This window comes from Cottoperca gobio, chromosome 22 (genome assembly GCF_900634415.1).
Source record: "Cottoperca gobio chromosome 22, fCotGob3.1, whole genome shotgun sequence".
Classification (NCBI taxonomy): Eukaryota; Metazoa; Chordata; class Actinopteri; order Perciformes; family Bovichtidae; genus Cottoperca; species Cottoperca gobio.
Genome location: NC_041376.1, coordinates 8035536 through 8050615, shown reverse-complemented (window position 1 = coordinate 8050615; position 15080 = coordinate 8035536). Strand labels below are relative to the sequence as shown.

The 15080-nt window shown below is 39.8% G+C and overlaps 1 protein-coding gene across 2 annotated transcripts in view; it reads right to left on the bottom strand.

Annotated features, from left to right (window-relative positions):
• Window positions 1–2572: 2572 nt before the first annotated feature.
• Window positions 2573–15080, bottom strand: part of rcan3 (regulator of calcineurin 3) — a 40537-nt gene continuing 28029 nt past the window's right edge. For both annotated transcript variants that reach the window (XM_029461196.1, XM_029461197.1), the window contains 3 exons: window positions 10248–10421; window positions 8845–9016; window positions 2573–5747 (listed from right to left, as the gene is read on the bottom strand). In XM_029461196.1, coding sequence (XP_029317056.1) covers window positions 5593–5747; window positions 8845–9016; window positions 10248–10421 — 501 coding nt within the window. In that variant the 3' untranslated portion in view covers window positions 2573–5592. The remainder of the gene's footprint in view (window positions 5748–8844; window positions 9017–10247; window positions 10422–15080) is intronic.

The following is a 15080-nucleotide window of genomic DNA, read 5'->3' as shown; positions in this document are numbered from 1 at the left end:
TAGGTGCATACGATGTGTCCACATGTCCCTGCGTTGAGCTGTGGTGGAAGCACATTAGAGAAGTCTGAAAGCTCAAGTCACGTTTCATAGAGAAGAGTGCAACTTTCAAAAATGGCATCCCAAGAATAAACGGTGCAAACACCCTGTGTGCAATTTTATTTCAATTTTACTGAAGTTGAAAAGACTATTTGGCATTAAATATCTACAACTTACAAGAATATGATTTATTTATTGTTTTTCTTCACATCATTTATAATTAGTTTTTCTAAATCTGTCTGTTCCTTCACATTTAACTGTATTTGGGATGCCTGGTAGGCCTATAGGTTAAAGATAATACTGCCCGGTAGGTATGCTTGGACGGTTTTATACAAAAAAAACAGTAGGCTATTAGCATTTCTGATCTATTGAGATTGAGTTTTTAATGTTTAAATGGCTACGTAATGGGACAATGACATTTTCAAAACACAATATGAGGCATGAGGTTTGTGTCTGAGTTACCTGAAAATGCTCAATTGTTGTAGATAGCTTATGAACTGATAAACAAAAATGATATTTCCTAATCTTACAAGCTAACAAGACTAGCTAAGATATTAGATAGGCTATAGTGGCTATATGCTAATTGTAGCATGCTAACCACATCCAAGACGCTAATGCTGATTCTTAGCAAGTGTAGCTTAGCGTGTTAGCATGCTAACATTTGCTAATAGCACTAAGCCATAAGCCAAACATATTGGACAAATAGAAATTGACGAGAACACAGTTAGGGAATCACTAATGTTACAATTCATCCTCTGGGGACCATGGGTGTATAACTTACCACATTTTAATAATGGTGATCTATTTAAACATTGAGGTATTTCGTCTGAACCAAGGTCGTAGCCTGCCGACAGACCGGCCATGCTATCCCTCGATCCACTCTGCTACAGTACGGCTAAACATTCACTAGGACATGTCATTGTTTCCTAGAAAACACAAACATTAAATTGCCATTGTAATCCTTTGATAATTTCTCTTGATTACAAACGGATACAAAAATGACCTGACCTGTAGTCTAATCATTTTATTATGAAAACAGATAAGAAAAGTAACTGTATCTGTAATTTTACTTACAATATAAACCAGCAGTTCTTACAGGGGCAGCCAATCTTTTCCTGAGGAAGATAAAAAAAGTTCACACTCACTGAACTTATCAACATGTTATTGCATTAGGGGACTTTGATTTAAAAGCTTAGGTAAATGTTTGAATTCAGTCAGAATAAACCCATTACACAGTATCTGTCGACTCCACTATGTGTGCTTAAGGAGCCATTTGACTAAAAACGAATTTGTCAACTTGTGATGACTAATGCATCACTTAAGATTCCTGCATTGAGCAACTGAAACGTTCGTGCTGAGTAATCGGGTAAAGTACATTTTATAGGAATCTGGAGGCACTGGCCCCATTAACACCCATGAGAGCCACCTGATCTGTTCCCCTTAGGTGCACATGCATCTGCACGTTCAACAGTAAGGGTCATTGTGAAGAGGAATTTCCCGGCACCGTGAAGAGAGGGCTTTTTGTGTCATGGAAAGGAAGATACAAGGCAGCACAGAGATGCCTCATCTACTTTTCGTCCAACCTGTTGTTGTCTTTTTGTGATGGATGATGATGGCCGACACTATGCCACCGTTTTTGCTTTGCAGTTTTTCTCCCCCCACATAATAACGAGGTGTAGCTAGTCAGGGAGAAATGGATGAGTTAAATCTATTGTCACGAGCAGCCAGTCATCTGTCGTTATGGCTGACACGAGGAAACTGCAGCTGTGAAATTCAATAGACTGCTGAACTGTAGGTCATGGCTGTATTGCAACATCTCACATTTCATGTTATAAATTTCATGTCCAGTGCTGCTCACGGAAAGAATCATTAACTCAACCTTGATGTCAGCGTCTTTACCATTGAAACAAGACTCTGAACACACAGAATATTAACTGTTGTTAGGTCCTTGGGGGAAATATGAGGTGCAAAGTGCAAGTATACCATTCTAGCATTATACAGCAGGATTTCAATACGTCACAGCTGTGATAAATTGTATTGTAATTTGTAGCTTTGTGTGGAATACAAGCCAATACCAATGGGAAGCAGATTATTTTATCTAACACAAGACATTTATAAAAGTTTGGTATTGTAAAAAAATATTTAATAGTGGAAAATAACATTCATTAGATAAGATATAGCTCACTGACAGCTAGCATCTATATAGCCACAACTTTGTTTTTAAAAGTAATGTCGCAGACACGATATTTGATGATCCAGATGGAAATGCCTTCAACATAGCCTTAAGTGTCGTTACACAATTTTTAAAATTTCTTTGAAAGGAGGCTCAGCTAGCAATAGTACTAAAAGTGAGTTATTTTCAGATGAATATATCCAATGCAATCTGAACATGATGTGTAATAAATCTCTGCTAGATTTTATAGCCTACATTGGAAATTCTGCTTGAGTTTCTGTTCTTGTATTTGCTTCCCAAATGTGTGGCTCCTAAAATAAAGGAAAAGGAAAAAGGAAACCCTAAAATAAACAACACTAAACATGGCTTTTAAGAATAAGTCTTTATGTATTTCTCTATGTGAAACAAATGGCTATTATACTACACAAATAGAAGCGGATACTGAGATACAGAGACAGAGACCATCTCTGAGAAATAAGTACAGAACATGAAAATACACATACCGTATTATAGAACTGTAAATTATTGCTTGTTTTGCTACTTTGTTTTCTGGATTCCTACAATACAAGACACAATATTCATATTTCAACAGAAACAGTACAACAGTGACAAACGGTATTATTGACCTTTTTAGTAGACGTTCCCCAGAAATAAAAGAAACATTCAAACAGAGTCCATGTTGAACACAACACAATGACAGTTGGTTTTTGATCGAGCATCTTCAGGACTTATCGTTACACATTTTTGTATTTTTTATTATTATTTTTTACATTACAACATTGCCAAGAGAAGCCGTAACAAACTGCACACTGGGACTGGCCTCAGCAACAAAAAGAAAACACTTGGCATATGTACATAAATATACATTTTTCATTTCAACTGTGACCAAAATGCACCCGGTTTTAAACACCATGACCACAAGAGAGTAAAAAAATCTTCACGAGTGTCTTCCTCCTGCTCCGCTGCTTCCTCTTTATCATAATGCACCTCAGTAGATCCACCAATCTTCTGTCTGCTTACATAACTGCGACAGCTTTACTGTAGTGCCAATAAAACTGCACTCTGCCAACATTTCAAAGAACTGTTTAACTTTCTCAGCAGATAAGATGAATGTTTCTTGCGGACAAACACCAAAAACAAAGACATTGATTTTGCTCTGCAGTGTCATCCCGCCTCATTTAAAACCTATAACTATACTGCGTGTCTACACCTTTTACAGTGGTACACTCCCATAGATCCAAAAAAGGCCTGAAGTTCTCCAAGGTTCACACTAGCAAAAGGAAGTGGAGTGTTTCTCTCACTGCAATATGCTGGTGAAAAGGCTAACCAGGTGTTCAGCTTGAGATAAAAAATAAATAAAAATAACTAAAGAAACAGAGAAGAAATGCAATGTGCTTCCTACTTTGTCTCAAGAAGGACTATTTTATGTGAAGGAAACAAACAAAACAGCGACAATAAAGTGCTCACATGCAGATGGGCTTGTCTTTTGCGTACTAATATTGTTATTTAGCAAAAAAGTATTTTTTTGATTTCATGCTGCCAAATGACAAATAAGATTTAGACTCACCGCTGACACCCAAAAGCCCTGTAAGGAACATTTGTTAATGTTGTTTCTAAAGCACTGAAATATTTTATTCAACAAGGAGGTGAAACACTAATATGATACGGGATTGTGGGGAGAATTAACCAAAAAAAAGAGGAAAAATATTCAGGTATATGATTTTTAGTGGAGATTTGATCGACTTTCCACTGAACTAGATACTGCAAAAAAATACATGTGCTAGTATAAAATAGAAAACGATGCGATGAAAAGTTGTGTCGGGAAAATATGATTTCTTTCTGCTCACTTGAACAATATACATCAGTGTCTCTGAGTAAGAAAAAACGTTTGCGTTGTGACAATATGGGGTGAGTGAATGCTTTGGTTGATATCTCATCAGGTTACCTAATTTTCCCTTTTTTCAGCAAAATGCTTTTAGGTAAACTACAAAATCTAAAAGGACTATTTCCACAAATCTACTGCTCAGCTATTTACAGCGAGAAACAGCGCAGTATTCTGGTGCGCAGCAGGAGACGGCCGAGAGCCCCGCAGCTGCTTGGAGATATCGAGAGATACTCAGTGCAAAACAAGCAGTAGTAGCTTTCAGAAGAAAACCTGACACATAGAAAGTGGGTTTGATCAAACAACATGACATTAAAGATGTGAATTACAACAAACAGAATCAGAAAAAAAAGCTCCACATCCCAAACCCCTTGAAGAAAATGAGGTGGATGAACTGTCTCTGATCCATCAAAATCCCAACAAAAGCGACGAATGCAAATTTGACAAAAGTGTCAATCACCATTCGGCTTTTTCCCCCTAAAACGTCACTTTAAACTCTGAGCGGGGATATGCACTTGCGTCAAAAGCGTCACACTGTTTCCCTGTCATCACAAACAACAATTAAAAAAACACCTCAGCTCCTCATCTACAGAAGTAACTAAGCATGCAAAAAGTGTTGGGGTATCAAATACATAGTAAGAATACACATCTAGTAGTTTAGCAAAAAACAACACCTCTCCAAATAAAAAAGACAAAAAGCGAAAAACGAGCGAGAACAAATAAAGAAAGTCAAACAGCCACCACAACTTTGTTAGTCACATATGACGCTTCGTGCTGTGTGTGATGTTAAATAGGTTCCTTTTTCTTGATATATCTCGTTAGTATTTGTGTTTCTGTACGTATTTTTTGTAATACAGTATATACATGCAGACAAGAGCGGGAACATCACACACTCAATCTTAATGCAAGCTGAAGCGACAAACCAGCAGATATGAAAATGGATGAAAAAAGAAGAAAAAAGAAATAGCAATATATATAATAATCTGAAAACACTATTTATTGTAAAAAAGAAGAAGAAAAAAAAATAGAAGAAATGTCTTTGTTTAACCAAAGATTGTTGTACACACGAAGGGAGAGGTACAAGCTAACAAGCTAACTAACTAGCAAAGCTACTGAGCAGGACTAGCAATGAGAGCTGAGTGTGTGTGATAAGTGACAGGTGCCTGCGTTGGGACAGGTATTTCCCCCCCCTCTGGCTGAAAACGAGGAGGGTTTGTGAGGTGGAGGCACAAGTGCCCGCCGCTCCCCACGCTGTCCGCAGAATGTGATGAGTGTGTGTGTGATTCTCATCCATCCCTTTCAAGCCGCCTCATTCCATCGCCACGCTCCCCACAAACACCGTCTTCGAGCAATGTTTGTTGGTTTGTTTTTACTTGTAGTTGAACTGAAATGAGGGGCATCGACGCTCTCTGTGAGTGCAGAGACGAGAGAGAGAGGGCAGGTGTGTTGCGGGTTTAAGGGGCGGTCGGGGGCCACGCCCGGTGTCGGGGGGGAGGCCTCTCTAGTTGAAGACTTTGGGGGGTTCCTCGGGACGTCTGGTCTGGACGATCTGCTGCTTTGGCCGCGCCCCCTCGTCCTCCTCCGTCTCGCTCTCGCACACGTGGACGACCACGCTGGGGGTGGACTCTGTCCCGGCGTGGAGCTCGTACTTCTCACCTGGAAGAGAGGGAGGGGAATGGTAAATGTTAAATGAAATACTTGTTCAGACATTCCTTAAAGGATAACCCCATATCAACATCTTTTAGTATTAGTCAGTCCTCACCTATTTCATTTTATTTATTTTTTTTCTTTCTTTTGTCTGGCATTGTTTAAGGATTGTATTGTTGTTCTTTCATGTGTGTTGTTGAAATTCAATAAAGTCATAAAAAGCATATCCCATGTAAAGACCAAAAGCAACAATGAAGCGAAAGCCAAAGCCTGACGGCACTCAAATCTCTCAGCCGCAGATCTCCGGTGTCCAAAAACAAAAGCAATGCAGTCATTTTAAATCAAGTACTCACTAGAGAACAAAATGCGTATTAATACACTGCTGAAAATAGTCCCTAATAAAAGGATAATTTTACTCCTGAATATTATTTGTTGACCCAGATCTTTGAGGAAATTATTTGGCCATTTAAAAAACAAAAAACAAAATATTTATCACTCCTTTTTAAAGATCTGCAGCATGGACTGGACTATAGATTAGCAAAGTGGGAAGGTATTTAGGAACAGATTACCACATTGTTTGTTTTGCTACTTTCAATCTATATACACACAGTATATATTTCAGAGGGAATTGTTGTACTTTTCGATTATCAGTAGAATATAAAGTTAGAACATTTAAATATGAGGCATCAGTAATAATAATCCTTTAATATAATAAGCACAACACTAGTAACATGTGAGATTCTGCACATTCGATTAGTTACTTAGTTTAATAAAGGACTTTTAATAGTGTTAAAGTTTTACTTAAGGAAAATATCTGAATATTTCTTCAGGAGACCAAAGCTTACGCAGCTCTGGTTGAAATGACATTCTTGTGTACTTTAGTGTTTATTAATTTATTGTTAGTAGGCTATTTATTACACATTGAGGATGTTTCTGTGCATTGCACTGAAGCGCTGAAGATCGGGGCAGCACACGGCTTCAAAGCGAAACAAATGCACTTTCCTTGGAACAGTCCTGCCATTTGTCCGGATGCCAAACTCAGCGGTCTCAGATTGAAAACACACACTTGCTAGATTGTATCACAGTTGCCATGGAGATGAGATCAGACAGCTGGCAGACGGGAGGAAATTGGTCTCGTAGCATTTTCACTGTGGTGCCAAACAGAAGGACGGACGGTGAATAGAGTCCTGCTGTTACCGCGGGGAGTTGACAGAGGGAGGCAGCGCACTGTGCTGCAGCCCAACGCTAATCTGATTTCAGATGCCAGGATGTGAGACCACGAACAAAGCCATTTCCTGATTCCTCACGTTGCTATGGTAACAGCAGAAAGTGTCTAAAGTGGTCCTCTGGGTCGGACAGTGTGTGTGTGTGTGTGTGTGAGTGTGTGTGTGTGTGTGTGTGTGTTTGTGAGTATGTGGGAAGTTTAATCACGCTTTTGTTGATGATAAAAAGAAAAGATAATAATGTTCAACTGAATACAGACTTAGAAGAAATGTTTTCCAGCTCGACGTGCAGAAACGCTGAGATGGAAGGAAGCTGCCGCACCCACACACTCTCAATGGCTCGAGAACATAATGTCTCAACAATATCTGCCACTTTTTCTCTCGACATACTTTCAGGGCGGTGAGTTATGTGGTGTTGTAACTGACCTTTAACACTTAACTCCAAGACACGGAAACAATTTATTCACCTGATATTGCTATTATTATAATTAGTATAATTATTATAATTATAAGGGTTAAGGTTACTTTGTTGTCTCCCTTAACATTTCTTGGAGAAAGGGAACTTGTTGCTTCAAGACCAGACACATACATTAAATGTGCAAAACATCAGCCTGAGATAAAAACAGCCGACTCCTCACAAGCCCTTCACTCTGTTAGGAGCGACCGACATTTCAAAACCTTTAGTACAAAGCCACGATCTGTAAACCAAAATAAAATATCTATATGTTTCTTCCTGATATATGCCAAAACATGACACTGCCACTTAAAGAGCGTATACATAGAACAATACTGTTTGGTTTAAAATGAAAGAAGACGTATTGATTTCCACTTCACCAGAACGAGCATACCCACATGCACAAACATGGTGACGCACTGTGGACGCGACACACCTTTTCATGTGTGTTAGGTGACATTTTATAAAGGTTGCTGCAATATAAAATCTTGCCGACGAGGTAGACAGGGGCGTCATTATTTTTGAGCATAGAAGCTGATTAGGGAAAGAGACAACTGTAACTGTTCTGAGCTGCCTACTCATTTTATACACTTGTATTAGTGTACAAAATGTAATTTTAAGAGGATGTTTTTTTATTTGTGGTAACGTGAAACTGACTCATTACATCACTGACTGTTTGCCTCTTAAAATACATCATTTACAATACAAATGGGGGCAAATTTAGCAACATGAAACTCTTAGTAATTTCTGAAACAATAGGTCTTTGATTTCAGACAGAAGGTAGACAGTAGCCACTGTCACTTAATAATATAATAATATTAGATTCCATGCAAATCCATAATCAAACACAGGCACACACAGATATTGGCACGGATGCATGTTTCCTTAGAGATGTCAGAATGCAGTGTGAAGGTTAGGCCCCCCTTGACATTGACAGATGGTAACCAGCACTGTAGATTTCATTTATGGGCTTCTGGCTGATTTATTAATGTTTCAAGTTGCTGCCTGATCACGAGCCTGTGCACAGTAACACCGGAGCAGGACATTCTATGTTGATAGCCATTTCACGTCGAAAGATTTTAAAATGGCCCTCAATCCATAATGACATTATATAGGCACGCACTGGCAGTCTTACGTACAAATGCATCTGTGATCAGGAAAATGATCCGTACTGTTGCTTCACAGACGTTACCTAAACGGGATGATTCAACATCCTCCACCCCAAAGCCTTTGCCAAATTGCTTCCTACGCAAATAACCTTTCGATAACACCCTGCTGAGGAGCGTGAAATGATTTCCTGTTCGTATCTGGGCGACTCAAATATGCGTAATACATCTTGATTAAACACCATTTCGTCCGCGTGTTTGTGTGCATATTTCATTCATGTGTAAATATGAGCCCGCTGCACACATATTAACTGAGTACTGACCGGGTCCTAGCTTGGCTACTGCACACAGCAGGTCGTAGTTGATGACGGGCGTAGCGTCTTCGCTCTGGCTCCAGCCCACAGGTGGTGAGGCAGGCGGCGAGATCAGAAACTGTTTGGTGGGCTGGGGAGGGGCCAGGTACGACTTGTCGATGTCCACATCCCCACTCTGGACCTATCGGGAAGAGGAGATGATGACAGTTAAAGGCTGCAGTGCTCTAAAGAGGAGATCAAAGTGATATGAAGTGCACATCTGTCTCACGGTTCATAACACTGGATAGTGGACATAGCTGCAACCTAGTGACAGTAAACTAACTTGTTTTACTTTGAAACATTAGTGCAAAACTCAAGCTGGGATAGTTGCCGGAGAGTCTGTATTTTTCCGTACATGTGACCCTGATACTTAAGAGCAAGAAAATCACATTAGTTTGCCGTCACAGCTTTAGTCTTTTAGTCTCAGGCTCCTTCCCATGAGGGGATTTTGACGTTTCGATAGCAGCCAATTGCCATAATTACAATACCAACATGTAGCAACTGTGCGGTAAAATCCTTAATCCTCTTACATCAAAGTACTGAGAGGTGCAGCAGGGGTCATGACTGGTAATACATTTGTGATAAAACGGGCGTCAATTATAATTTGACTCATGGTTTCCTATCATGCAGGAATTAGATGATTTGAGGGCAAAATAATATCCAGGCAACTGCTGGGCTAAATGGTGTTTTAAAGACATGTAGCTTACACATAACAGTTGTTTTAACATATATTCAGTGTCTACATTTCAATAGCTTGTCTAGACTTGCTACAAATGTAACCAGCTAGATGCTGAGTTGCTTTTCAACCGAATTTAGTCCACGTTTAACCCAAACGAGCAGACATCGATTCACCCACCGATTGTGAACTCCATTCCAACTCTAATCTTATTTTTTTGCAGCTTTGAGCTAATATGTTTAACAATTTCATCCCAGCACTGCAGATATATGCTCTTCTTATTTTGTGTTTGTACTAGAAACACAATTCACTTTATTTTTATTTCATTCTCTCCCCCCAAAGGCAAAAGACACACAGCTACAATGGAAGAGAAATCAAGAATTTATGTGTTCAATCCTGTGATTGATGAGGTTTGACAGGCGGGTTGGAGGGTTGACGAAGCATTCAGGTGCGGCTCAGAGAAGAGGATGAAAAAAAGAGGAAGTGAAAGGACTTTGTCCCTTGTTTGTGTGTGTGTGTGTGTGTGTGTGTGTGTGTGTGTGTGTGTGTGTGTGTGTGTGTGTGTGTGTGTGCATGTTGCAGTGAATGATGCACGACAGCATAACGTCCCATATAAACAAGCACTGCTTTTCCTTACAAGGTCCACGTCCCAGGCCCCCCTTCCAGCCCTTTCCCAGACCCATTGACTGACACTCACTTGGGCAAAGTAGAGTTTGAGCTTCTTGCCGTTGAACTCGGACTCGTGCAACTCGATGCGAGCGCGGGCAGCGGCCTCTGGGGTGCTGAAGTTGATCCGGACTCTCCGGAAGCTTTTAAACATCTGGAAAGTTGTCTGTTCATCGTAGATCCTAAACAACGCCTCAAACCTCTCCTGCAGAAGAGAAACACATACAAAATGTGATAAGAGATGGATATGAAGATATTTCAATTAAATGCAATTTAAATTGAGTGCCTTGCCATGTCTGCTGATATTTTGAAATTCACAATATCTGTTAAAATTTCCCATTAATTAATTTACACAAATACAGAACAGAGAAATATTTGAGATACTGGAACCAGCACATTTGCTTTATAAATGACTTAATTAATCAGCTTATTGTCAACATTGTTTATGAAGTTTCTGTTGATCTAATCTATTAGCTGACTAATTGTTCTAGTGCTAGCAACACAGACGAGTGGTTTCTTTCTGGTAAAATGCCCCCCTCCCACAGTAACTGAGTCATATTTTACATGCTTTTACTTTGAAAATAATCCTTCAAATTTCATAGGAAATGTTATCAAAGGTTCTTAGTAAGGGTATTTTGTTTAATATCCATCATAAACGATGTCATCTCAGCACTATTTCCATATTTCTTGTGAAAAGAGTAGACACATTTAGGGTGAAAACTTGAGGGTTTAAGTTATTCACTGACACCCCCGTCTGAGCGTCAGGCGTGACTCTAACTGCTCTGCACCCATTTCATTTGCTATTGAGTTAATGGGAAAATTATTTTCAATTTCCAGTCATCTTTATGCTAGCTTCTCTCATGCTGCCTGTCTCACAGTCCTCTTTCCTCCCCGTCTCTTCATGTAATGCTCTCCTTTCTCCGATCACTCCCCCCTCCTTCCTCCTTATGCACCACACTTTGTCTTTAACTATACCCATATGATATATTCCCACATCTCCTATGTTTTATTACTCGACCCTCTCCATGGGCACCTTTTCCTCCTCAGCTGTGAACTCAATCAAGCAGCTCAACAGGAGGGCGAAAGGAAAATGAAAAGAGGCCGCCGGGAGGGTTGGTTTCTGAGTAATCAGTAGCGCTGTCAAAATCAAGATGATGGAGTTTCATCACCACCACGTTGCACTATAAGTTTGTGCACAGACAAATGCACACATTCCAATCAAATGATCATTCTGTTGCCTTTTCATTTTGTTCACGTGTCCAATGTCCTCAGAGCCACATGTGTACAGTCAGTGGCGTCAACATTAATTGGTAAGTTTGGCCTCTATCAAATCAGTCCATGATTGCGAGCCAGTGCTTGTCTCAGTATATTTTCAGTGGGAAACACAAGACTGAAATACTCCCACAACACTTCCCTTGTTCGGCTGACACAGCACCTCTCACCAGGATGGAATGTGTGCGTGTTCGCTGGAGGAACACAGGCAGCATGTCGGCGATGAGATCTGCCTCTGCACATTAGTGACAGCTTAGTGACGGCAGACACCGGAAACCTTTTAACTCAGCACGCTGAAATGAGTGCTCAGTTCTGCCGTGTCCTTTAGATGAATCCATTAAAAGAAACTCTTGCACATATACATCAGGTATTATCTTGTTTGACATTATGTGATTCCAAAATGATATAATAATATTCGATAATGTTAACAATTATTAGGATTGAATGCATCATGAAACTCCAGCCAAACAAAGCCATGCTGTAATCTAATTTCCATAAATGCTGCAGGGAAGCTGTGCACCGCCATAGGGCTGCGACTAACGAAGATTATTTTCACGATTAAGTCATTTTTTCTTGTTTAATCAATTAATAGTTTGGTCTATAAAACATCCCAGAACTGTGAAACATGTCCATCTTTAAATGTGAAACAAGAACTTTTATTTGAGAAGTGGTAACCATCTAATATTTGCTCACTTGAATAATTGACTTATCATTTAACACTACATTGCTAAATGTTACTTCAGTAATGTAAAGTAAACATAAAAAACAAACAATCATTAAAACTAAGATGTAATGTAAGAATGTAGCTGTATTTTCATTCAATCATATTGTGCATTACAATGTATTGATGAAGCTACCACCATTTGGCAGTCCTTGATGAAAGTCTATTTTAAATACAGCTCACTGATTACCTTTAGCGATGGTTAATATGAGAATATGCTGTAAAATGCAGGGCGTCTTCTGCCTCTCTGCAGAGAAATCACATCATCTCCCTGTCTGCCACACGCAGAGTAGTTAATGACTGTGCAGGCTGTGAAACACAGTTGCTGCAGTGTGGTGTACACTGTGGTAAAACAATTTGCATTTCAAGAAATAAGCAGATTACACTTTTTTTTTCTTCTTCTCACGATCCTCTCTCCTTTCCTTCTTGTTTTATTTTCTATTTCTTCTCCCCATGTAAGTGCATCAGGTTTTTCCCCTTGCCAAACGCCTCGGGGTAGCTGGCTATACTTCAGAGCTGACCTCACCTCCGGGCTCTGTGATACCATTTTTAGTCAGGTTTGTAGTTCGCCATACAAGGTGCATTCTAAAGAAGCACAGAAGAGAGGTCAAGTCAGGAATGTGTGAATATCTGGACTCCTTTTATGCGTTTTGAGAATTGTTTAACTAAGCAATTAGAATGCTACAATCTCACAAGAGCCAGAGGAGAGGGATGAGTGTGACTCACCACGATACAGGAACAGCAAAGTGTTAAATGTGCTCATTTAAAATTGATTCTCTCACCCCCACAGGAAACACAATCAAAATAGTAGTTACCCAAATAGCTTATTCCCTTTAATTGTTTATAAACAGCAGAAGAAACAACATGCCAAAATGTTGTTTAGAAAGAGTCACCCTCTGCAAAACAGATTGCGGTTTTAATCAGTCTCTTGTGAGTCTCTCAACTTTATGGAATTGAAATCCAACATCATTGAAGCACCCATTAAATACATTTCTCATGTGTCTCTTTGTATCAGGTTTCCTTGTGTCGTGCGCCCCTGTTGATGTGAAAGAACACACCTTGTAGCAAAACTATTTATAAATAGCTTTCAAGTGGCCATAGCAAATTTGTTAGTGACCTAATAAGACAGTGTTGATTTTCGTATTCTGTAAAAACAGACAGTGTTGCTGTTAAATCTTTTTGGCCACTTGGGGGCAGTGAAACAAGCTCATTTATCAGTTTAAAGAATGTGTATGGCTGATGAATGTCGAATATTCACTCTCTTTGTAGCTCTGTTTTGCTGTCTGCCAAGTCCTGACAAAAATATCTGCTCCGCTATGGTCACCGGCTAGTTGCTTTGTCTCTCTGGCGTTATTGCTCAGAAGGTAGCAGTTGGGCCGGTTATGAGTTTAAACCGGTCTTATTAAAAAAAAAAATTCTGTCATTATGACATATTCAGGCAAATTAAAGAGTAACCTACATCAGCAACCTGTGCCGACAGCGTCACGACAAGAGAGTGTATGTGACTGTGGGTATGACACTACGTTTTACAAGATTACATTTGAACACATCATGACAACGTTATAATTTACCTTCAACTAATAGTAGTTTTTATTTTAGTGACACACTCCACCTTACAAAGTATTTTTTCATTGCTAATAAAATAGATATTGATACGTGCAGCTTAAAAACACTTCTGGGTCTCTGCATGGGGTCATGAAGATGTCATAGTAAAATATTTGCCAAAACTCAAAAAAATCTCATATAACAGCACTACAATCTAAATCCTACTTACATTTAAGCATTTAACCAGCTGTTGTTTGTTTGCTAACTCCTCAGATTTTAGTTTAATTGTATATAGCTTGACAATGACAACAAAGTGCTTGTTTGACCTGCAGAGCCCACTTAAGCCCTTAAGCAAACCGTGCATTTTCCATGAGCCTTAGCCAGCTACTATGACTCCTATGTCATCAAACTCCATGTGTGATAACTGATAAGGTAGTCTTTCTCACACACACACACACACACACACACACACACACACACACACACACACACACACACACACACACACACACACACACACAGCGGGTAATTCCTTCACCTGAATTGAATTGAATTCAAATGTTTTGGCACGAGGAGAGATGTGGGAAAGCTCCGAGATCATGTTCCATAATAGCATGTACCGTTTGTTTTTAACCCACTGACGCTGATGCACCCATGGCCGATTGGTGTGTAACAAGTGAGCGTGCTCATCACTAATTTATGCGGTCTCTATGAGCGGACATCCTGAGGGAATGAGAGGAGGAAGAGGAGGGGGAACGAGGAAGAGGAGAGGGGGGTTGAGTTACACAGGGCTGAAAAGTGGCCTGCTCATCTACCATCGAAATGTTCCCTGCGGTGACCCACTCTCTTTGTTCTCTTTGTGCATGAGTGTGTGTGTGAGACAGACTTGTGAGTAAGCATGTGTGTGATGTGCACAATGTGTTCGGGATTCTTCACCGTGTTTCCACAATTAGTTAGCTGGTATTTCTGTAGGTATCACAGCACACAGAGGGCATGTCTACATGGAAAAGTAATGTGACAGGTAGCAACATTCGTACCTAAGCACAACTGAAGGACGACTGTGCCTGTCAGCAGAGATAGACTGGTTTTAACTGCACACACAAATACATACACAGCTTGATCCAGCACCTGCTACTACAGCATTTGCGGCGACTGAGAGCTGTAGAACAACAGGTGAGAGGAGAACAGAACAGCATGTTCTTGTTTTTCATTCTCAATGAGGCAGATAACAACATCCATTGGAGAAGCCGGACGAAAATATGATTTATCTCACGTACAGTAACTAGGTAACAAAAAACTGGATATACTTGGGAGGAGAAATAAGGA